This window comes from Cricetulus griseus, chromosome 7 (genome assembly GCF_003668045.3).
Source record: "Cricetulus griseus strain 17A/GY chromosome 7, alternate assembly CriGri-PICRH-1.0, whole genome shotgun sequence".
Taxonomy (NCBI): Eukaryota; Metazoa; Chordata; class Mammalia; order Rodentia; family Cricetidae; genus Cricetulus; species Cricetulus griseus.
In genome coordinates, this window is record NC_048600.1 from 39,327,757 (window position 1) to 39,352,458 (window position 24,702).

At 40.6% G+C, this 24,702-nt stretch overlaps 1 protein-coding gene across 7 annotated transcripts in view; it reads right to left on the reverse strand.

Moving 5' to 3' along the window:
• The window catches only part of Rbfox1 (RNA binding fox-1 homolog 1), a 356,901-nt gene that overhangs the window by 63,877 nt on the left and 268,322 nt on the right, over positions 1–24,702 (reverse strand). For 5 of the 7 annotated variants that reach the window (XM_035447736.1, XM_027423939.2, XM_035447738.1 and 2 more), the window contains one exon: positions 5,658–5,738. The exons of the other annotated variants lie outside the window; for them this stretch is intronic. In XM_035447736.1, coding sequence (XP_035303627.1) covers positions 5,658–5,738 — 81 coding nt within the window. The remainder of the gene's footprint in view (positions 1–5,657; positions 5,739–24,702) is intronic. 7 annotated transcript variants of the gene reach the window in all.

Sequence of the window (24,702 nt, forward strand, 5' to 3'; positions counted from 1 at the left end):
CCTATTAACATTCTTAGTAAGCATGTTACATGTTAGTAAGCATGTAGGAACACATCTTGCCAAATCTTGATGTTTTTCTCTGACTTTAATTTTGGTATAGAATGTATAAAGTGTTTCTGGTTTCTGAGAGTGTCTTATGGGGGCATATGGAAGGCTATGCAGTGTCCTATGACACTTTTAAGTCAGCATAAAGTGTAGGGTCAGATGGGAAGAGCAAAGGGACTAGGTTATACTGACAGGCAGTCCCAAGTGAAAATTTTCCCTCTTAATGATGTTGTTTAGGTCCCATCAGGAAGATTTACTTAGTAGGGGTAACATTATGCAAAAGTGCATCTTAAAAAGCAGTGACTTCAGTTGATATTATTTTCTTTACAGGCTCATCCAGCAGGGTTCCCTTGAAAATGATCTCCCCTACTGCATGTAAGGGTATTATTTACAGATGATTATCTATTGGCTAAGAATATGGACAACTTAACTTAAAAACATTTAAGGCCAATATAAAAATGGAAAGTCCTTTGAGAATTCTGTTTAGATCTGTACCCCAATTATAATTGGGTTATTTGTTTTCTTTATATCTAATTTCTGAAGTTCTTTATATATTTTTGATATTAGCCATCTATCAGATGTGTAGTTGGTAGAAACATTTCCACATTATATAGGCTGCCCCTTTGCCCAAGTAATAGTGCTCTTTGCCATGCAGAAGCTCTTCAATTTTATGAGTTCCCATTTATTGATTGTTGTTCTTAGTGCCTCCATTACTGGTGTTCTATTCAGAAAGTCTTCTCTCGTGCCAGTGTGTTCAAGGTTATTCCCTACTTTCTCTTCTATCAGTCTCAGTGTGTCTGGTTTTATGTTTAGGTCTTAGATTCATTTGGACTTTGGGTTTTGTGTAGGGTGATAAGTATGGATCTATTTGCATTCATCCACATGCTGACATCCAGTTTGGCCAGTACCAGTTATTGAAGATGCTATCCTTTTTTTTCCAGTGTGTAGTTTAGGCCTCTTTATAAAAATCAGGTGACTATAGGTGTGTGAATATATATCTGGGTCTTCAGTTTGATTCCATTGATCAACAAGCATGACTATTCTTGTGCCTTCACCATGTTGGTTTTATATAGCTCTGTAATATACCTTGAAATTGGGGAAACTCAAATGATCGGAGAAATACTTAAAGAAATGTTCAACATGCTAAGCCACCAGAGAAATACCAATCAAAACTACTTGGAGATTTCATCTTATTTCTGTCTATGTCAGAGTGGCTCAGGTAGTTGAAACAAGTGGCAGCTCACACTGGTAAAGATATGGAGTAAATACTCATACATTGTAGGTGGGGGTAAAAATTCATTTAGCCACTGTGGAGGCAGTTCCTCAGAAAAATGAGAATCCATCTACCTCAAGATACAGTTGTAACACTCTTTAGCATACCCTAAAGGATGCTTCATCCTACCACAAAGGCACTTGCTCAACCATGTTCACTGTTGTTCTATTCACAGTAGGCAGAAATTGGAAACAACCCAGATGTCCTTCAATAGAAGAGCAGATTAAAAATGTGATGTATTTATCCAATGGTATTAGTCAGCCATTTCAAAAAAAAAAAAACATGAAATTTGCAGGCAAATAGATGGAACTAGAAAAAAAAAATCATCCCAAGTGAGGTATCCCAGATCCAGAAAGACAAATATGGTATTTGCTTTTATGTGGGTTATATGTTAAGCCAGTCAAAAACAAGCTATAATCTGTAGAACTACATAAAGTAAGGAATTAGAGGGAACAGATAGATCTCCTTGGGGAAGGGCATAGAGTAGATAATTATGGTTGGATGGACCAGAGTGGGGGCTGGAGTGTGAAGATCAAGGTGGGGGCAGAGGAGGTTGTGCGAGGGAATACAAGGAGAGATGGCTAAAACTTGGGGGAATTTGAGGGGTAGTATTGAATACAGTAGAAACTTCCTAAAATATACACATATATGAAGGTGATCTAAATGAAATCACCAAATAATGGGAGATACAGATTCCCAGCTGGCTATATCTTATTACCCAAGAAGCTTCTAATACTGGCATTGGGTTATGTCTAATTGAGTTGCTGGCCAAAGGACCCCTTGGGAATCTTTAAACAACCAAGCCTGTTTCCAAGACTATATGTAGATTGTTCTCCACAACCGACAGCAAGGCACCTACACAACTTATGAAACATGTCAATCTGGTGCCTACATAGAGCCTCCACTCCTATGTTCTAGTTTATTTGGTACAGGAAGGTATTCTGAATGCTACCAAAGGAGAAACATAAACATAGTAAGCCACAGATGCTTTGATCTAATATGGTGCACTACCTGCAAGAAAAGCCAGAGCAGTGGTAGCAAAAAGCTTGCATGAGTGATCAATAACTGATTTGACTTAAGGCCCATTCCACAAGACGGGACCCATACCCAGCACTGCTTAGGTGAACAGGAACCTGAGACTAGATAGCCCAAGGACCTAGGGTAAATTAAATAATTGTGGTTTTAAAACAACGACAAAAATAGTGATCAAGTGACTACAGAAGGACCTGGGGCAGGGGAAGAACATGATCAAAGTTTATTTAAATTTAAAACTTATTTCAATAATAAAAATATAATAAAAAATGCAAAGAACCCTCAAATTGATGAGTAGTATCAGAGGTTAGCTTACATAAAAACAACTCACAGAGTCTAACTGCCACATACATTTTTCTAGGAACATGATTGTGAGTAAAAAAAAATGAGAAATATGTATATCTTCAAGATGAAAAATGATGCCCTGAAACATTGCTTAGAATTAAGAGAGCCCTCACTTGGAAATAGAAGGCAGGGTTCCAAAAGAAAGACTGTATCATTCAGCTCTCAGAGCAAGATCGGAAGGAGTGCTCCACCATCATATGGAGTGCTCCACCAGGTAAGAATCTTCCCTGAAAGAAAAGGACCTTGTACATGTTGGCTTGATGGTTTGGTCAGGAGCTACAGCTTTGTTCTAGAGTGTATTTTCACTGGTAAGAAAGAGAAAACCCAGATAAGTCTTGCCAAGGTGCCAGCTCTCTGCAAACAGCTGGATCAAAAAGCAATGAAGAAGAAAGGAAGCCTGGGCAGTGTGCCCAAAGGTCGTGAATAACCTTTACATACTGCTAGTAGAGTTCCTTGCTCTGACAAAATACTCACCCAGCTTGGCAATCAGAATACTATTGCTTATGATAAACACCCAGAAAAGAATCTTAGTGGAAGAAACTAGGTTGTGCTTTTTTTTTTAAAATGAAATTAGCTATTAATTGCTTCCTTTAAGACTGCTATGGAAAATGGCATTGATTTTAATATATTTGAAAATAATTGCTATGAACTTGAAGATTCAGCAATTGGGACAACAGATTAAAATATAATTAAACAATAGCATTTGAAGAGGCCATTAGCATAATTTCTAAAGGTCACATGGCCGATCTGTGACAATAAGAAATTGAAAATTTGTAGGTGAGATGACTGATGTCACTTAAAATAGGAACTAGCTAAGCTTGTGTAATCATACATGTGAGGCGGTAATGTCACCATATATTCTTAGTACTGAAAAAAAGACCCTTTGCATGAGTACTTAGACATTGTTCCTGCAGAGAGACAATTTGCAATTGCTTAGAATATCAGGCACCTATGAAGAATATACATTTAAAAACATGAATATAAAATGTACATTTTCTTTCCTCTATTTTGAAGATGGGTTCTTACTATGTAACTATAAGCCTGATTGGTATCAAACTCAGGACTCACCTGCCTCCCAAGTGCCCTAGTACTGGGATCAAAGCCATGGACCATCACATGTGGCAATAATACATGTTTCCACTCATTTTTGTTTTACATTTCTTATAGAATGGATAAGGATAGGGTCTGGCCTGTGACTTTGGTTGGCTAAATCCTTACATCATTTTCCCCATTATTTTATCAGTGAGTTTATGTGATACTTCTATATTTGATATATAAAACATGCCCCCAGTTTGCTTTAGAGCAGCTAGACAGATCTAAATGACTCCTTTCTGAGGTGTGTCTGGTTTACTTCTGTAAAAAAGATGGAAGCATATCACACTAGTACACAGATCCATTTTGTCCAGTATGTTAACTGACTACTTTCCCAGTGTGGCTAACAAACATGATGAATTCAAATAATTAGCTTCTCTGAGACCTGCCCACACTGTCCTATAGAATGCATATTAGATAATTTGTTCTGCGAGTTCTGGAGACCAATACTAACAATACTAACAATACACCAACTCTTCTCCAGATAATAGGGAAGAAACAGAAGGGCAGGCAAGTGCAAAGAACCTAGTATGTCAGTAAATGCCTCTGAACATTGAGTAACTCCCCTGGCTCCAGGTTAGTCACCGTCCTAGGAGTCTTCCACTTCCTCCTGTAAAACAAGTAGTACAGTACCTACCTGGAGTGGGCATGGAGAAAGCTAACATTTACAGTGACTCACAAGGGACAATTTACCTCCATTCAGAAAGAGCAACTTTTTGTCAGGGTTAGAATTTCTTGGGGCACAGAAAAATATAACGCTCATTTAACCAATTCAAACCTGGGTTTGAAAATGAAGTAGTTGCCTATTCCACATACACTTGGTATGTTCCAGAGCTGTCATCCTTACAGTTTGGGCTTCTGGTGGCCTACCTATTTTGTTCTACTCTCATATTTTGGGAATTGAGGGGTCAGGTTTTTCCCAGTAGTGAGGAGTCTCCTTGCTTTTATTTTTGTGACTGTCATGAACCTCCACTTCAACTCTACCCTTCATGATTTTGTTTCAGAAGCTGAGTGACTTTCCCAAGGACCTGCAGGCTAATTTTTGAGCACCAACACTGAAGAGGACACTTTTGTCAACTAAGGGAATCTCCCAGGACTACATAGAGTGCCTGCATTAGATAACAAATAAAGAACACTGACTAAGAGACAAAAGGAGAAGACCCAAAGGGCCTGGGTTTGGCTTTAGTTATCCAGTCTGCTCTGGAGATCAGGTAGGGAGCTCCCCAGGCCTTCCTTCCAACCGTATATTTCCTCTCATACCACTGCCCCTCTGTGGCCATATTTACATATACATGTATTTATATACATATATACAATTTAATTAGAACATTTTGTATTGCTGCCTTCCAATGAAATTTGAAAAACCTTAATTTATCTCCCTTCATTTTGGACTTGCAAACCTTGCAATCTAGCTATAAGCTGGTCATATTTCCCACAGAGAACCTTCTATATACAAAGAAACAGACCAAGATACCTGCTACACTATTGGGGACTTTTGGGTGGCTTGCACATTTAAAATACATTACCATTAATTTACAGAGCTATGATAAATGCAGGAAATGGCTTTGTTTCCCTTCCTCCCACAACCTTCCCAACCAACAAATGCCCATCATGACAGTCAGTCAAGGCAGGTTTAATGAAAAATGGCTAGTACATATCTGGGATGTGGAACTGCTATGAATGGGAGCAAATGGAGGGATTTTGATTCTAAGGCAATGAAGAAACAGACATGCTTATGAAACGCCACTCCACCCTATGGAAAGGACACCCTGAAGGAGTTTAAGGAAGGGGAGAGACTTACATGGCAAGGAGATGAGTGGACTCATATATACATATCACAAAACAAAAAGAGCCACAACTGTGGGCTTACTTGCGGAAGTATATACAAGTGAACTGGGGCCACTGTACATGGAAGATCCCTCCTGGTTGGCCTGGCACAACAGCACCGTGCCTACAAGAGAGAGAAAGAAAGAGAGAAAGAGATGGTGTCTGGTTTGGGGACAGCACACTACATCTGAGAGCATGGTAACATAAACAAGAAAGGCAGAGAAATGAAAACACAGCCACATCTCAGAGCATAGGAAGCCAAAGAGACCAGAGAAAACCCACCCACCTGCATACCCCACCAAATGCATGCCATGCCATTTCACATGAGGGTAAACTAAAGGGTCTGGTTAATGCTGTACAGCCCACTTTCATACCAGCAATAGGAGTGCTATGGCATTCTCAAAAGGGGTCTTAAGAAATAGCAACAAACCCATTACCCACACTCCAGTAAGCATCCTCAAGTAAATGCATTTGATCTCTCTTCCCCCAAAAAGAAAGTAAAAGAGATATTTTGGAAGGGAATAAATATGAGTATGAGGAGAAAAAGAGAAGATAATGGAGGAACTGATGAGATAAATATATACATGAAATGTCATAATGGAAGCCTTTGTCATAATTCTAATTTAAATGAACTTTTAAACTCTCAATAAGAATCAGACAGTAAGTTGGACTGAAACACCCCTTTGCTATGCAATCTTTATAAGTCATAGTGCCTCTCTGAAACTCATCATTCCTATCTGAGAAACAGGGATAAATATGTACCTACCTTCATAACATATCCATAGTAAGAGCTATCACGTAACAATTACTCCACACATGGAAAGTACAGGTATTGATTTGTTTAGGGGCAACTTTTCCTATGCCTGCCCTAAAGTTTTATCTTGATGGATGACTTCTTTATGGGAAGAGTGGGAGGAAGGCAAGGAAGAAAAGAATGCCAGATATGTTGTCACTATGGCCCATCCTGGATGCACGCCCAACCCTGTGGGAGATAACTGCTGGCCTACTTGCTTCAGGTAGCATCCCAGGATCTCTTTGTCTCCTGCAGCAGGGTTTGCTTAACTGACCTTCAGGCAGCCAGGTACTGCAGTGAGGGCTTGCCTCATCTGATTTAAAGGATAGGGCAGCCATCTTATCTGTGTAAAATGGAAATTTACAGCAGGAAGGAATGGCGGAGTCCTGAGACATTTCCTACTTCTGTGCCTTGCTTTGAACTACCCACCCACATCAAGGACTGGCCTGAGGCCTCTTTTGAGTGTTAATCTGCCTCTGCTACTGTTGAAGCCAAACTCAGAGACTGCAGAGAATGAGCAGGCTCAGTGCATATGGGGAAAGCGATGAGGGATGCTGCAAACTTTTCCCTGTGCTCTCTGTTGACTTCCCTGACCTGGCAGAGCCAGCCTTTCTCACTTATTTTGATCCTGCAGCTGAATGTCCTCTTCCTTGGAAAGAAGCCTATCTCAAGAACAAGGCCACCCTGTGGAAGGGGTCTGGCATCCTGCCCTACATTCCACCACGTCAACAGACAGGTAGTTATGACTCCCAAGAGACATTTGTGTTCCAGAGACAATAAGGCTGATGTTTCTGTCAGCCCTGTGCCCCCCGCCCAACCCATTCAAATTCTAACATGAGACATGGTACATTGGAGAGACTAGCAGTTCTTCAAACCCAGGCCCATCTTTTCTATGTACTTCTCTAGAGTTTGAAAACAATTTCCAGGTTATAATAAAGGTGTGTGTGTGTGTGTGTGTGTGTGTGTGTGCGTGTGTGTAAGTCAGCAATCAACATCAAGTATCTTATGTTGTTCTCCATCTGACTTTTTTGATGAGGTCTCTTATGGAACCTGAGACCATTGAGCTTTTGATGCTGGTGCTAGGAATCTGAACCAAGCCTCCTCATGCTTTTATGGCATGGATTTCATCAACTGAACTATTTCCCTGGTCCCCCTCCCCCCACAAAACAAAGATTTTATTTAAACTCCAAAACCATCTTCTCCTCTTCCAGTCACCATCTATTAATGCTATTCCTATGACAAAAAAACTAGCTTGAATACATTACACCCATCTTATGCTTGTACTTGGAGAAGAGCCATCCATGCCTCCTTTTCATTTGTGCTCAAAATAGTTATGGCATAAAAATGAACCCAACTGGCATAGCTTGGGAGTCAGTACATTAAGAACTTGGGTAGTCCCTTGTCATGATAAACTTCTGCTGAATTGAAGTCAACCTCTCCTTTCTTCATAAGTTTATATCATACAAAAGATAGGCCATGGTCTAACTAGCCTTCCAGAAACACTTCTGGTTGCAAAAGGTGACTGGCAAGAGAATTAAGGGCAGATAAACTACTAGTGAGGAGGGGTGACTTCTAAAATCAGTCACTGGGAGGTGAACTACACACCAGGACAGGCAGCTGTCCCAGCAACAAGTCCTTTGTAAAGCCCTTGCCGTGGGTGGGTATCTCAGCTGTTTTTGCTCACCGCTAAAAATCTTACAGAGAAATGTAGGTTACTATAGGATGCAGAGAAATTTATGATTCTGAATCCCCAACATGAAGATCTTGGTGGATGGCTTTTGCTGCTCTCTCCTGTGTATCCTTGGTTAAAAATCCACCTTTACAACAGGACCTGGAGTTTCTTGGGGGAAGGTGTGCCAGAATTTCAAAAAAGGAAAATCATCTAATTTTAGCCAAAACACAGCTAAAGGCCATTTCAGTATCTGCTGTTAAAGCCCTTGGGTCAAGTTTCAATATCCTCAGTGCAGTCTGCAGAATTCCACTGGGACCCAACACAGATTCGGAGTAGAAAGCTAAACCCTGGAAGGGCTTGCTTAATGAAGCTCTCTCATTCTTCTTGAGCTGTGGGTCCTGAGAAGCCAAACTGGAATCACTTCTTTGAATGCTCCCTTAGTAGTAAGACAGAACAAAATGAAATAGTCTTCTTACAATGATTTTAACCTTTTGTGAAACAAAATCTATGCTTGGTCATAAGACCTGGGTTTTATTTTACCTAAAAACATGCTCTAATTTAATTTGCAAAGTGCTTAGAGTGAGTTATCTTCCCACTTTGTGACCTTTGTTTAAAGGAAAGCTTTGGATTCAATAAAAACAAAGCAACAAAGAGGAATGGGGCAGCCTCCATGCATCTCAGGGAGAGGGCTGGCTAATGCATATTTGTTTTAAAAAGTAGGTCAAGTAGCTAATAGGGTATAACCAGCCCTATAAAGACTGTTTACAAAATTGTTGGAAGCACTTCCCAACCCAGCATATACATAGCCTCTCAAGAGTTCCTTGAATGCTGTCTTTTGTTTTCTTCCAATCCCAACAGAGACCATGCAACTACTGTGAACCAGCATCTATGTTCATAGGGTGGTTATATCTGCTCTTACACATTTCTTCCTTGACTTATTAAGTACGTGAAGAATAACAATGGGTCTAAATTACACTCTGACCTAACAACTCTGTAGCCAGGGCAGACATCACTAATCAGTTTTAATGTCGAATATTCATTAGTATTATCCTGGAGTGTCCACAATTACTCTGAACCCAGCTACTGGCAGTTGCTGCCACTTGATGTGAGTTGTTAGGGATGGGAGTTCTCTATAACCTCTTTTCCCTAACCCTGAGTTAAATCAGATGGAATTGGCCATTCTACCTCTGGCAGGACTGAATGTTCATAATTGCATATGGTGCAGCTCTCTTAAAAGTTGTCTTTTCTTCTCTCCTTTCTGCATAGTTTAAAAGTGATGTCTTCTCGTCCCACTCATCAAGAGTGACTTAATTACTCCCTCTTTATGGTCTAATATTCATTTTAATTCCCTGGCAGATCCTTTTGCTTATTTACATATGGGTTTTCCCCGTAGAACCCCCAAGCAGGGCCCAATCATGCTTATCATTTTACCCAGCACCAGTGAGATACCTGACCCTGGGCAGGAACTAATGAGTGGAATTCAATTAGAACATTTTTTTTTCATTATCTATTTTTATTTTCCTTGCTAAAAATAGTACTTTTCCCAACTAGCCTCTCTGAGAGGTGCCTTCTATTTCCTGTGGGGTTTGTGTGTGTGTGTGTGTGTGTGTGTGTGTGTGTGTGCGCGTGCATGCGTGTGTGCGTGTGTGTGCGTGTGTGTGTGTGTGTGTGTGTGTGTGTGTGTGTGTGTGTGTGTGTGTGTGTGTGTGTGTGTGGTGGTACATGCATGTGAGTATATGGGTAAAGGTAAATTTGATTTGGATTTCTAGGCCAGGACAGGATATAGGGGTCTTTGTTTCCTTTTGACTTAACGTTGCATTGAGACAAGGCATCTCACTGACCTGGAACTTGCCCCTTTTGACTATGCAAGGTGGCTGGCGAAGAGCTCTTGGGATCCATCTAACATCATCCCTAATTCTGGGGTTACAGACAAACGTACACCATGCTAGTCAAGTCAGTCAAGAACAGGTTCTCTGCTGGGCTCCTCATGCATTTTCTCTTGTTCCTCAGCCTTGTAAAGTAACAAGGTGTGAGAGGAAGGCCAAGGACTGAGGGAGAGCAAGAAGTTCCTTGCCTGAGCTCAGCCCACTCTCTTCCTGGGATCTTTGGGGAAAGATAGGGCTTTAAGAATCAGTGTTCAGTGTGAGGGATTTGTAAGTGCCTACAATGTGCCAAGTGACTTGCTAGCTCTGGAGTGAGGCTATCCTGTGGAACTCCTTGCATTTTTTTTGAAAACACTTAGCACACTATCCTTTCTGAAATTCACTGGATCAGGGACAAAGAAAAAAACAAGCCACAAAAAAAAAAAAGAAAAAAAGAAAAAAAGAAAGAAAGTAAAGGAAAGGAATTTTGAGCACTAACCTGGGCTTATTCAATTCAGTGTATGATTCACTGGGATTAATAAAATTAATAAGCTATTTCAGCACAATTTTCATTAATGATAATTATGGCTGGAAAGAATCCCCCCCCCCCGGGGTCTGCTGCAGGCAAGACTGAGAAAGCTTAGTAAGTCATCAATGCCAGAAAAACTTTGAATTTTTCTGCTTAGGGAAGTGGGGAGAGTTGGGAAAGAGGAAAACATGATCAAAAATGTATTGTAGGAAAAAATTAAATAAAAAGATAAAAATGTATATGTGTTCATATCTATGCAGGTGTGTATGGAGGCCAGAGGAAAGACATAAAATACTGGGAGTTGTTTCTCAGGCATTATCCACTATGTTGTTTGTTTGTTTGTTTAAAAAAAGAAAGAAAAAACATGAGACAAGTTCTGTCACTGGCCTGGAGCATGTAGCCTAGGTTAGCTGGCCAGAGAGTCACAGAAGTCTCCCAGTCTCCACTAAGACATTACTGAGATTATAAGCACACACCCTATGCCTGGCTTTGTCAAAAACAAAAACCCATGGAGTCTGAGTGCTGAACTGAGGTCTTCCATGGTAAGTAGTTTTCCCACTGAGCCATCACCCCAGTCACAGAAAAAAAAAAAAACAAAAAAACAAAAAAAAACTGTTATATTCCACACTTTCACGGAATATTTACATGCATTTGCTCATTCCCAGTTAAGAAGGTAAAGTAGTGTTGGTCCTTTAGGTTTGTTTTTTTCTCCCAACTTTTTTTTATTTGAATTAGGAACAGGATTGTTTTACATGACAATCCCATTTGCCTTCTCCCACCCGTCCTCCCCTACCCCCCCCCACCCCCACTAAAACCTTATCTAGAACAGCTCTTCTTCTTTTAGGTTTTTTTTAAAGGTAAAAATCAACCATACATTTTTTTCCCCCAGAAGCCTAATAGTCAGAAAGGCAAATTCTGAAGGAAAAGCAGGTTATTTGGGCTTTAACAACTACTCACTTTATCAATATCAATCATTATTGAGTGATTTTTAAAAGCTTTAAAAATTAACTTAAAAGTAGGAAAGTGATCCTAAGTGAACAACCCAGCTATGCATACCTGGTAAACAGGTACCTTGCTGAAACAGAAACCTGACAACTTCCACCTGTGCAGCACTGGACTCTAATCCATTATGGGGTTCTAAAATAACCTGGGAGGGTGGGAAAAGGGGTCTCTTTTCAGACTTCACCCCAAGGGGCTCTAATCCAGAGGTTCAGAAATTTACATAACCAACCAAACAATAACCATAATACACACAGGGATAAAACTATCAACTTGGCTTAATAGATCTGTTCTAAATATTTTCCCCATTTTTTTGTTTAGTTTTTTTTTTTTTTTGTTTGTTTGTTTGTGAGAAACAGTCTCATTTAGCCTAGGCTATCCTCCAATTCACTATGTATCCAAGAATGACTTTGAACTCCTGATCTTCCTGCCTCTAGCTTTCAAGTGTTGGGAAAGATTACAGGCTTATGCTACCACCCCCAGTTTCTGAGGTGCTAAGGATAGACCCCTAGGCTTCCTGAGTGCCAGGCAAGTGCTTCAATGAACAAAATGTAATATTATTTTTGTTCTTCTCACCTATCACACAGTAGATAGTTGTCTTTGCTCTGCAACCTGGGAAAGAATAGCTCCTTCTAGTGTCACTTACTCAGTAAACTATGGAGGTGGGCAGCTAAGCGGTTGCTGACTACATGATTCTTGAGAGGGCCCTGTATGTTTTCCTACCCAAGGGAGAGGTGTGTAACCTTACTTTCTGTTATAGAAGAGCTCACATATCACAAGAACCCATGTGGTCCATTCCTAAGCCTCAGGAGTTCCGAGTCTGAATCATCTCAGGAATGATTCAAATGTTACAGCTGAGTTAAAATGAGACAGACCCTCATGGAACAACATGCTGTTCTCTTAAGAGGCAATTTGGGTACAGTCTTGCACAGAGGTACCAGATAAAAGTACAGATGTCAGCCATTGTCACAAGCTAAGATATGGGTTCTCCTCCAAAGACTCCAACCAACCAAGACTACTCTTTTGCTGTTAGCCTTCGATATCTTGAAAATAATTATTTCTGTCTGCCCTGTCTGTGATGCCTTGTTAGGTCCCAGAATGTTAGTGCACACACAGTCTCCTCACTGATCCTGCCTTGAGGCTCAATGAGATACCATATCAGCTTGTCCTCCCAGCTTCAAACTTCTGCTAGACTCAAAGGTTTGAGCTGTTTCCATTAAGTCTCTTAGAGAACACACTGTTTCTAATTGACAAATGAATCCAAAACCACACAAGAGCAGTGGATACTTCTAAAGTCATACATTTTTGAACATCCAACTAGTATTAAGCTAACACCACCATAGCAAATATGCTGGTCTTCCAGAAGCATAATGTTGTTATACCAGCCTGTAAGATGCACTTCTCTGAAGGGCTACAATAGAGCTCCCAGCACAGGGATATTTCCATTTATCTGGGCACAGATGTCACTGGAAATGTTGCATGTATATATAATGCTTATAAATCGAAATGTGTTTTAATTATACTGGGAGATTTCCATATTTAAAGGGGCCCTGAAGCAAATCTATTCTGTAAATAATCCTTCAACCTAATTTATTTTTCTAAGTTTTGATTTTCATAATATTCATAAAGAAATGCATCATTTCTTATCTTTCTTTTCACTTCTTAATTTGCACAATTTTAGGTTTTGCATGAAAGTTCCAAAAACCTGTTTACAATGTCCTCCTCGATCATTTGTATACAATTTTGGGAGGCTCACTCTCTTACCAATTTTAGGTTACTTGTGGCTTTAAGAGAAAAGATTTAACTCCCTATGTGATTAAGATTAGCAACAATAATTCCAGAAATTTTTTGTGTATGTGTATGTGTGTACATGCATGCTGTACCTGTGTGCACAAGTGTGTGTAGGTCAGAGGTCAACAAGAAGGCTGGGCTCGAATCCTGGACCATCCAAGAATTTCCGTGTCTCCACCTTCCCCGTACTGGTATTATAGAACTAGTTTTTGCCTGAAGAGCACATTACCACCTGAACTATTTCCCTAGCACCCAACAATTTTTCAGTGAACACCCAAGAAACTCCAGTTACACTGTGAACTACCGTCTACCCTTAAAAACCTGTAAAAACCTGTGTGTGTGTGTGTGTGAGAGAGAGAGAGAGAGAGAGAGAGAGAGAGAGAGAGAGAGAGAGACAGAGAGAGAGAGAGGGAGGGAGAGGGAGGGAGGGAGGGAGGGAGGGAGGGAGGAGGGAGGGAGGGAGGGAGGGAGGGAGGGAGGGAGGGAGATGTATGTGAAGATCAGAGGACAATCTCAGGTGTTGTTTTTGAGATAGTCTCTCACTGGCTTGGGGATACTAATCAGGCTTGGTTGACTGGGAGACAGTGATCTGCCTGTCTCTACTTCTCCAGCATCTTAATACAAGCTAGTGCTACCATGCTTGGACTTACTTTTTAATGTGGCTTCTGGGGATTGAACTCAGGTCCTCATGCTTACATGGCAAGACTATATTGACTGAGCTATCTCTCCATCCTGGATGACATGACTTTTTAAAACATGCCTCAGATTTTTTGACTGTGTTCAAATCTCAGTGTTCAGAGTCAATGGGTGTGGTGGTGGAGTAGAAATGATTCTACAGAGTCCAAATGGAAGTCTAGCAACTGAGCTCCTGCAGAAGCAATGGAAATCACTTTTATTTCCTAATATCTAGACTTTAGGTATACAAGGCCCCAGAAACAGAAAGGGGGATCCAGAGACATTCATTTTACACCCCACTATGCTATTTGTTGTCTGGGATTTTCCATGAAGGCTGCTGTCCAGAAGGTCTTGGCTATGATCTGAAGTTCTGCACTCTTTCTTGCCCACTTTCCCTCCCCCGTAATAACCTTAGGAATATGGATGGCCCCTAAAACAGTGAAGAGTCTCAAAAGCTTCCTGGAGAGGCTGCCCATGTCCCCTCTTTAAATTCTCCATGCTATCACATAACTCTATTTTAGGATTCTCTGCCTATTTTTCTGAACTGGAGGAGCCTAACATCTTGAATTGCCTTCTCAAGAGAGAATAAATTTCACCTCTGAATCTCTCAGAAAATAACTGGATGTAGTTACTTAAATATGCTTCCCAGAAATACACACACACACACACACACACACACACACGAGAGAGAGAGAGAGAGAGAGAGAGAGAGAGAGAGAGAGAGATTTATTCTCTCAAAATGACAGAGAACTATTAATAACATTTAGGGTTCCAATAGTCTTCATATCACATGCACATCAAAGAAACATCAGAAAGGTCCAAATAGATGTTTTTTTCCCAGGGAAAGCATCAGTAATATTGGGGTGTTTATGTCTTAGAATGATAAAGGGCTTAGTATAATGATTACTGTACATCGATTAACCTTTGCATCAGATTTGAATATGTAACCCATTAACTAACTTAATCTCTGAAACAATAACAGCCACTGGCATTATTCTCTGAATAATCCTTGCTTAGTTACCATAATGGTATACAGTTAATGAAAACCCCATTAGAATGTTGCATGTGGCATAATTAATTCTGGCTGTTTTCTTTTGGTGTAAATAGCTAATGTAGATACTGAATTCTGTTTTCCTCTGGCCTTATTAATATTTCATAAACCAATATTTTGCCTGTAATGAGTTGTAATAGTTCTAAGGAAGTCCCAGAAACACATTAACTCCTAGTGATGTGGTACACCCAAGTAGGAGAGTGCCATGTGTGAGCTGGTTCATCAACACCATGATTTTCAAAAGACAGTGAAGGGTGGAGAGTTGGAGATATGGCTGACTACTTAAGAGCTCAGGACCAGCATAGGAAAACTTGGTGGACTTTGCAGAGCCCCAGTTGAGGGCCCTACCCTGCCTGGGGAGTGGTGGGTGGATGGGGTGGGGGTGAGGGGAGGGAGAGGGAGAAGGGACTTGAAATAAGCTTGTTCCCTAACTAGAACTAATAATAATAATAATAAAAAAGAGCTCATCTGCTGTTACAGAGAGCCCGAGCCTGGTTCCCAGCACCCAGCTACTGCTGGGAAGCTCACAACCAACTGGAACTTCAGCTCTAGAGGATCTGATGCCCCTTTTTCTCTGATTACCATTGCAGTCAGTTGCATATACCTTCCTCACATACACATAATTTAAAAAATATTTTTTAAGATTAAAAGGCAATGAAACAGTTTTGTTTTAAATTTGCAGAATACATAATTAACATAAAGGATATGATAAAAATATTTAGCCAACTTGAATCTACTTATCCCACAACTTAATTAGTTAGACAAATAGGAGTAGCTATATATTTTTTGGAAAGAATACTCAATGTGGGAAGCTAAAATATGAATCTACAGCATTGAATAATTTATAATCAAAGGACAATGTAGCATAAATAGCTCTAAAGGCATTCATTGCTTCCTGTTTGAGGCATCTGGTAAGTCTCTTGCCTAGAAAGTGATTTAGAGTGAAGGAAATTGGTTCTGTGGTCACATTCTTGCTGGTCCTTGCTTAAACTGAGTGTTCAGATCAGAGGACTGATGAGTAGAGGTTGGTGGGATGAGCTTTTCTTGTGTGTGTGTGTGTGTGTGTGTGTGTGTGTGTGTGTGTGTGTTTGTGTGTGTGTGTGTGTTTAAGTGTGTGCATGTATGTGTAAGAGCGTATGCATGTGCATATTTGTGTGTGAGAGAGTATGTATGTGCATGTGTGGTTGAGTGTGCTCATGCATGTGAGAGTATGTGTGCACATGTGAGTGTGTGCATGTGTGAGAGAGTATGCATGCCCATGTGTGTGTGAGAGAGAGTATGCATGTGCATGTATGTCTGTGTGTGAGAGAACACATGTATGTGCATGTGTGTGTCTGTGCAGAGGACAGGAAAGAGGCTTGAGTGTCATTCTGAATTTCCTTTTGAAGGCAGGGCCTCTCCCTGGCCCTGAACTTCACCTGCATGTTAACTGGCTAGCAAGTGAGCACAGGTATTGATTTTGGCCTCCTCAGTACTGGGATTATAATTGCACACTGATACTGCCATTTTTATAAAAGTGGGTTCTGTGGATAGAACTCAGGTCTTTTTAAGCATGGGTTTGGGGGATTAAACTTGGGTCCTTTGTACTTGCAAACCTCTAAATTATTTCCCTAGTGCAGTAACTGCCTTTATGAATAATGATATCTGGATACTTAAGTTTTTTAAAAAGTAGACTTTTAATATATTATCGTATAATTTCATATATATATATATATAATACATTTTAAATGATTTTGTTCTTTTAGATTTTTGAATGTTTAAAATTGGTGTACAATGAATTCTTATGCCATTATATAATTTCCCAATGAAGTGTGCATTAGTAGACTCTCATTCCCCTTCATCTCTTCCACCTCTGCTATTTATAGTCCCTCTTGATGACCTCTCCCCAAGTTCCTCCTTTCATATTCTCTGTGTTCTTCGCTTACCCCATCCTTCCTCATCACATAGCTCTGAGTATAGGTGTAGGTGTAATGGACCAGCAGACATTTTCATGTGTTTGTTTTTCAGCTGTGCTTTCAATGACAGCCTACCCCTCAGAGTACATCCTCCAGAATTCATATTCCTTCCTGTGGTATTTTCAGCACCATTTCTGTTGAAGGTATCCTCTGATCTCAGTAGATCAATACTCCTCAGCCTTTGGAAAGAGCTTAACTTTGCCCAGAAATTCCCACCTGTGGTAACAGATAAAGATCGACTCCCTACATCTTCTTTATTCCTTTAGAATTTCTTAATGGAGTCTAAAGTTAAAGGTTGAGGGATGCCCTGGGACTCTACCAACCTTCCTACCTCTGCAATGAACTTTTTCTACTGTTTTTGTCAGATGAACTCCTATTTATCCTTAAAGACCCAATTTACATCACCCTTTTGATTTCTAATGCAGGTATAATGACTGATGTTAGCAGTAGTGTGCATGTGTGCATGCTCTGTGTTGTTGTTGGTGTCTATGTACATATGCATATATGTATGTGTGCAAGCTCCATGGTCTTGTTGGTGTGTGTGTGTGTGTGTGTGTGTGTGTGTGTGTGTGTGTGTCTGTGTGTGTGCATATGTACATGGGTGTAAGGTCCTGCAGTATCTTTTTGTATACTGTGTGTATAGCTTGGCATCCTTCAAAAGCCTTATATATTTAAAGGAAGGCATAGTTCAGCTCTGTTACCTTGGCTAAATGTCTGGCCTTTGTTCTATAACTTTGTACTAAGGAATGAGTTAGAATGGGGAGACGGCCCAAAGGACAAGGCATAAACATGGGAACCTTGAATCTGAATCCCCAGAGCCCACATAAAACCTGGACATGGTATCTTATGTATGTAAGACCAGTGCTTCAACTGAGAGATGAGTGGTGGAGACAGAATCCCTGTAATCCCACAGACCAGTTAGCCTCAAACAGACAGCCACCAACAACCAAAGAGTGACCTTGATTTCAGATAAGTTAGAAGTGGCAATTACACACTCACACACTGAGCACACATACAAATCATATTGTACACATGCTACAGATGTGTGAGCAGGATGAGTGAGTAAATGGAAGCAAATGAGTGGCAATTTAAAAATTTGCAGTGATCTCATTCTTTGGTCATTCCATGATGAGTCTAGCACAGCTAAGGAGTTTTGTGTGTTCATGCCAAGTGCAACCCTAACCCTAACAAAACACTTGAAAGGCACCCTCTCTGCCTACAGGCAGCTCTTCTTATACCAGAAAGGCCCTGCCTCCCTTTGCTGTCAGAGGAACAAGCCTTGACAGACTTCCCATGCAACATGAAAAGAGAGGGCAAATTTATTTAAGAAATGCATTTATTTTAACCATCTCAGCAAGTCCTGATCCTATCTGAAGATCAAAACCCCCCACAGGCTCCATCAAAGATGAGCTGTGTTCCCTCTGTGGGCCAGGGAAGGATACAGATAAAAACTAAGGCCAAATGTGGGCAGGGATGGAGTGAAATCTGATAAGACAGATGGGGGGAGAAGAGGGCACGAAGCAAAGCGAGTCTCATCCCAATGAGGAGGCAAAGGTAAACAGATGTACAAGATAAGGTCTCTGAAGTGGAACATTTTCAGGCTGCAAATCTGCTGCTTGGGGACCGAAATCTGGATGCCCCTGTTCCAGCTCACTGAAGTGCACTGCATTTGAATTTAGCAGATGTGTAAATTATACACAGCATCCCAGAGCCAAAGGTCACTGTTGGTGAGCACATTCTCTTTAAGGACAAAACTCAGCATCCAAGTCCAGCCTGTTCTTCTAGGTGGGGATGTCAAGACATTCATGCCACAAAGGATGATGGAATATTTATTGCTTGGAGGCCTTTGAGTGGCAGTGGGGACCTGCAAACATACACCACCATATTCCAAAGCGCTAAGGTTGTACACTAAATTGCATGGTTTATGTCACACATGAACCCTGAGCTCAATCTTCAAATACTATACAATGTGCCTGGGATCATAGCTACTCTGTGCCAGTCCTTCCTTGGTGCTGTGATAAAAGCACCAGGAAAAGCAATGTAGGGAAAAAGGTTTATTTGGGTCACAGTTCAAGGGCAGAGTTTATCAAAGTGGGGAAGGCATGATGACAGGAGCAGGTCACATGTGTCCACAGTCAGCAAGCAAAAAGCAATGAATACTCATGCTAAGTTTGTGCTCTCCCTTTTAGACAGTCCGGGAATTCAATCACCTATTCTGTTCACTCCAATCACCCTAGTGTAGACACCCTCATAGGCATGTACCGATGCTTGTCTTCTAGGTGATTCTCTTGCCAGGTAGACAATCAATAATTAACCATCACACTATGACTTTTGAACAATTTTATGTTTTGCAGGTGCTAACATGTTCAAAATGCAAGAAAGGAGCTAGAAAGAGATTCATGAGAAAGTGTGCAAAAAGTCATCCTATTAAATGTACTGGACACAATGAAGGGCAAATGGGGAATGGGTTCCACACCACCTTCCTCTAACCCAGTTCTGAGATGAATCATAGTTCACAGTGGCCAAACACTCATAGAAAACCCACACATTTGTACAGCTAATCCAAGGTCAAATACACCTGCCCTTTTGAGATAAGCAATCACAGAGTGCTATATCCCAACTCTTTGTTTTTAAACTTCACATTGAGATCTCAATCCACTATCCCATCACTTCTTCTCATGTGATGTGGTCTAGGACTAGGCTCCCTGATATGGATATAGCCGGTGGAGATGACTTCAGTGATCACACTAATCCCTTAAATTTATATCTTACTTTAGAGCGGGTGAGGTTCTCCTGCCCTCATTATTGTACCTGATCCCATCCGTGCCCTTGGCATTGACTTACTTTAAGACCTGATCACCTTTCAAATGGGACTTTGAGGTCCAGCCTGCCCTTTATTTTAGTACCTTTTTGTTACCCCCTCTCACATCAAACAAGAATAAAAATTTAGCTGTATCACAAGGCTCCTTCTTCCTTTCTCAAATATTGCTAATGAGAGTAATTGGCAATAGGGCCACATCCCCTCCTCCATTATCTTAGTTTTCCACTTGCCATACTCCACCTCTCCTTATTTTTCCCTTTCTTTCTAACGGTAACCTTTCTCATCTTTGAGACACAACCCCATCTTTGATCTGCAATTCACTAGCAGTTCCTTTCCTTTCTCTATCGATTGTGTCTCCTGGAGTAATGTAACTAAATTGCAATTTTCCTTTGCAGGCTGGGTGTTCCTGAACCATGGGAGTGAGTTATGTGTGTTCAAGTGCTACATCTTCCGAATCTTGTTAAGCTTTGCCACCTTCTAGCCCCACTGATGGAATATTTAATCACAGAAATGAGCTGGCTGATATGATGTACAGTGTGAGGAAGCTCTGCCCTGTGGATCTTACTGGCAATCGAGGATCAGAACGTTGCCATTTGTCAGTACTACTATGACAACTTTGAATCACCTTCTGTTTCTTATTTATTTTGCTTCACTTATTATGAACATTAAAGGTATATTGAATCAACCATTTTACTGGATACGTATCATCTCTAAAAAAAAGAAAACACTACATTTTCAAGTGGTGAGGACATTTGTATGCATGTGTGCATGTGTGTGCATGCGTGTATACATGAATGTGTGTTTTGTGTGGACATGTAAAGGTAATAGGATAGGTGTTTGGAGGGAATTATCTACCTTTTTGAGACTAGAGCATGGGGCTTGAGATGTAGGCTAGACTGACTGGCTGTATGCTTCCAGGAACCTAGCTTTCCCTCCCTCCCCAGGCTGAGGTGACAGTCATGTGCTGAACTGCCTCCCTTTTTAACTTGAGTTCTGGGGATTGAACTCAGGCCCTTATAAATGCAAGACAAGAGCTTTACCAGCTGAGCTATCTCCCCAGATCTCAAAATGTTTTATTAGAATAGGCAAATAGGTTTCTCTATGGACAGGGGGATGATAAGAATCCCTTATGAGCTTTCTTTCTTTTGATTCTTAGACATGCTCATTCTAATTACACCCAGTAACTTGAGGCATAGTGATGTGAGCAGATATCCACAGATATTCCATTTCTATTAGCACCCCAAATTTTATTTAAACCCTAAGATGGTGTATCCATACATATTGGTCAAAATCTTTAATACCCATCTGTGCCTTAATTGACTTATCAATCATTTGTCTTGAGAATAAACCTCACAGGGTCTGCAGATGATTAGACTTAGGGAAATAATCAATGCTGCTTATATGAAAACACTCACCTGTCTTTGGAAAAGATTTATATGTGTTCCTAGAATATGCAGATTTATGTATATTTGTTTCATCACACTTGTATTCAATAAGAACTTAAAAGAGTTTATAGTAAGTATGCCTGGGGGTGAAACCAGAAAATAAAAAAGAAAGAAAAGAAATACAACCTCCAAAATGAAAAACCATTTAAAATGGCTTTGGCTTTCTAAATGCTTCCCAGGACTGTGTGTGTGTGTGTGTGTGTGTGTGTGTGTGTGTGTGTGTGTGTACGTGCAAAAGTCATAATCTATCAAAGCAAATTAATACTGTTCAGCTAGTAATTAAAGGTCTTCATTAAGAAGTGTGCCCTCCCTCCCCACCCCCATCCAACATCAGCAATAAAAATGCACGGGGGGCACCAGAAGGTTCTATAGGAAAATCAATAACTTGCCATTTTATAATTAAAAGAGAAAATAAATGTTAGGGGAAAGTCCACTAAATTAGGAAAATTACCTTTAGGAGAGATTGAAAATATTGATTTTAATTTACAAAATCTGTGAACTTTCCATGCCCCATTTTGAGAGACAATTGGAGGCTGGATGGTTCTTTCTGTATAAGCTTGAGGAAAATCAATAATTATGCTATGGGAATATCATGAAGTCTGTCATGAACACATCTTAGACTGAGAAATGACTAATGAGTCTGGCTTTCCATCTTGGACATACATAGAGATGACCTATGAAATATCCAAACAAGCCAATGGGAAGGTCTTTATCTCCGGTAGGAGGAAACCTCCAAATTGCAAGAAAACTCCAGACTAGTTTTATAGCTAAGTTCAGATGCTTTGTAAATTCCTAGTCATAGTGTGCACCTGGAAGGCATGGGTCATCATACCCAGACTCCACACTTACATGGCTAGTGTTTTGCCAACTGAGCTAATGACTCAGCCTCCTTTCTCTCTCTCTTTTTGTTGTTGTTATGTGTATGTATGTTTTGTTTGTTTGTTTTTTACAACAGTGTTTCAATTTGTAACCCATTCTGGCCTTAGACTCAAGGCAATTCTTTGGCCTCAGCCTCCCAAGTGCTGACATGTATACACACACTTCTATGCCAGGTTCCTTGTTAAAAATAAAACAAACAAACTAACTTAAACCCAAAACTTAAAACACAAAAACCCAACAACAGCAAAAACCAAAACTTTAATTCACTGGGGAAACCTCATAATACATCATTGTTTGTTCAGGTTTCTTCAAGGCTGTCCTCACACAACCATTTCAGATACCTAACAGTGGTGGTGGTGCTAGTGCAATGACCAGGTGTGGCTTGTTTCACTTTTCTTGTTTGGACTTAGACAGTGGGCTGACCACAGGGCACAGCCACAGAAATGTAGACTTACTATTTATAAAATACAAGGAGTCATGGTATCTACTTACAAAGGACTCAGCACCTGAGATTGATCAAAACTCCACTTTTATTGTGAAATCCTAAAGGAGATATACAACCTTTGTATACTTTTGTGTTTTAATTTGCAAAACTGCCACAAAGATTTAATACAATCATGTATGGAATGTGCTTAGAATAGTGCTAGTCCACAGAAAACCAGAGACCTCTCTTTCAAGGCTGAGCTTTGATCTAGTTTCAACTAATATTCTGATGCTACTGAAGGAATACAGATTCCTTTATGCTAGCACATGTAAGTCAGTCTAACCATCTTCCTTGTGCTCTTCAATACCAACAGGCATTGACTGTGGGGTGGAATCCCAAATAAAGGAGAGAGTTGACATTATTCTTGTCAGTAGAGTCAAGGATGAAAACTATACAGTGCTATCAGATCATGCCCACATCTGTGCCAAACTCCCCAAGGGAATACTTTCTGCTTGTTGCTCTTGACCTCAGTTCTCCAGAGAGAAAACCTGAACACAGGCACAAATTATGAACATTCAGAGATCCAGAGAACCTGCCTTGGGTCAGCTGCTGTGGATTCCTTGCTGTCTCTACAGGTATGTGGAAGCCAGATCTTTGATCTTTAGGGAGATTTTGTACATTTTCTGTTTTGGAAAAGATGGACCTCAGAATTCCAATATCGTCCAGGGTTCATCTTGCTCCTGAACAGATAGCCATGTCCCTAAGCCCAGTAGTTAATGACCCAATAGGTGTGCTGAGAAGTCACAGGCAAGTCCTCTTACAAGTAATGAAACAACCTGAGTCCTGCAGTGTGTTCAGGGTTCATCAGTATCAGCTGTTGACATGCCCTCTCCCACCATGATACAAAGGCTGAGTATTAACTTGCTCATTTTTATTCAACAAATATTTATATGATGCTGAGTATGTAGCCAGGGTTTCATATAGCCCTTCTTTATATTATAAACACCTGTGCACTCTGCTACCATAATCCCCATTTGAGAGATGGAGAAACTCAGGCACAGAAAGGCTTAATAACTTGTGCAGAGTTACACATCTGGCAAATAGGGACGAAACATTAGAGTTTGGGCTGTCTGGTTCACTTTTCATGTTCCTTACATTCCTGTGTTTCATTTCAGGAGGTAGGGTACACAGTAGAATTGTTGAGAATCCTTATCACCAAGTGTACCTTCCCTTAGAAGAGTGAACATAGCTGCAGCAGAGTGGAGCAATCTTAATCTAAACTCACACAAGAAGAGAATCACAAACACTGTATAGCTGAAATACAAATCTCAGCTCTTTATGTCCCTTCACCAGGTTTATCCAAGGTTTCATAGTTTGGTTTGTGCATAAGAGTAGCTAAGTTCTGTTACTTTCACATCCTCCATAAGTGATGTTTAGTCTCAGAAAAATGAAAGGAGTTGGGCAACAGGAAGAAATGAGCCAAGATTTACCTCCACCACTGAGTGGCTCAGATCAATTACTTACCAATTGTACCTTGTTTAAGAGGCATGACATAGGAAGGCTCCTTCCCCATACCCTTAATGAAAGTCTGCTACTAGGGTACCAGGTTTTCAAGTCATCCTTGGTGACAAGACCTGAGGAGCAGTGACAGGCTAATCTGCCATATCAAAGTACGGAATCTTAGCTGTGGAGGCTTCTGGCTCCCACTCTGATTTGTTCACTGAGTTTTCTGAGAAGGTAGATTTCCCTACTAAGTTTGGTACTCAGGCAGGGAAGAGGGGAGGGGAGAGACAAATGCATGGAGAAAAGGAGAGAGAAGTGAACTTGCTAAGTCAAATTGATCCATGGAGGAAGATAGACATAAGTCATTTTTTCCTCATAACTTTCACATAAACTCTATCTTAGAAACTCCCAGTCTGCACTTTGCTGAAATGATTGACTCAGCCCTCTGCTTTATTAGGAAGGGAAGACATCTCCAGTGGAAATGTACAGCTAACAGGTGCATGGCAGGGGTGATACATTAAAATGGGAATGATCCACCACTCATCTGCCCAGGGTACTACCGAGCAAGGCCTCCATACTTTCCTAAGGCAAATCCATGTGAAATGCCATGAGTGGCAGAGCTGCCTGCTTACCTAACAGGTGGAAACCTCCCTAAATCACAAGAGAGTTGTAAACACTCTTGCTTTTAC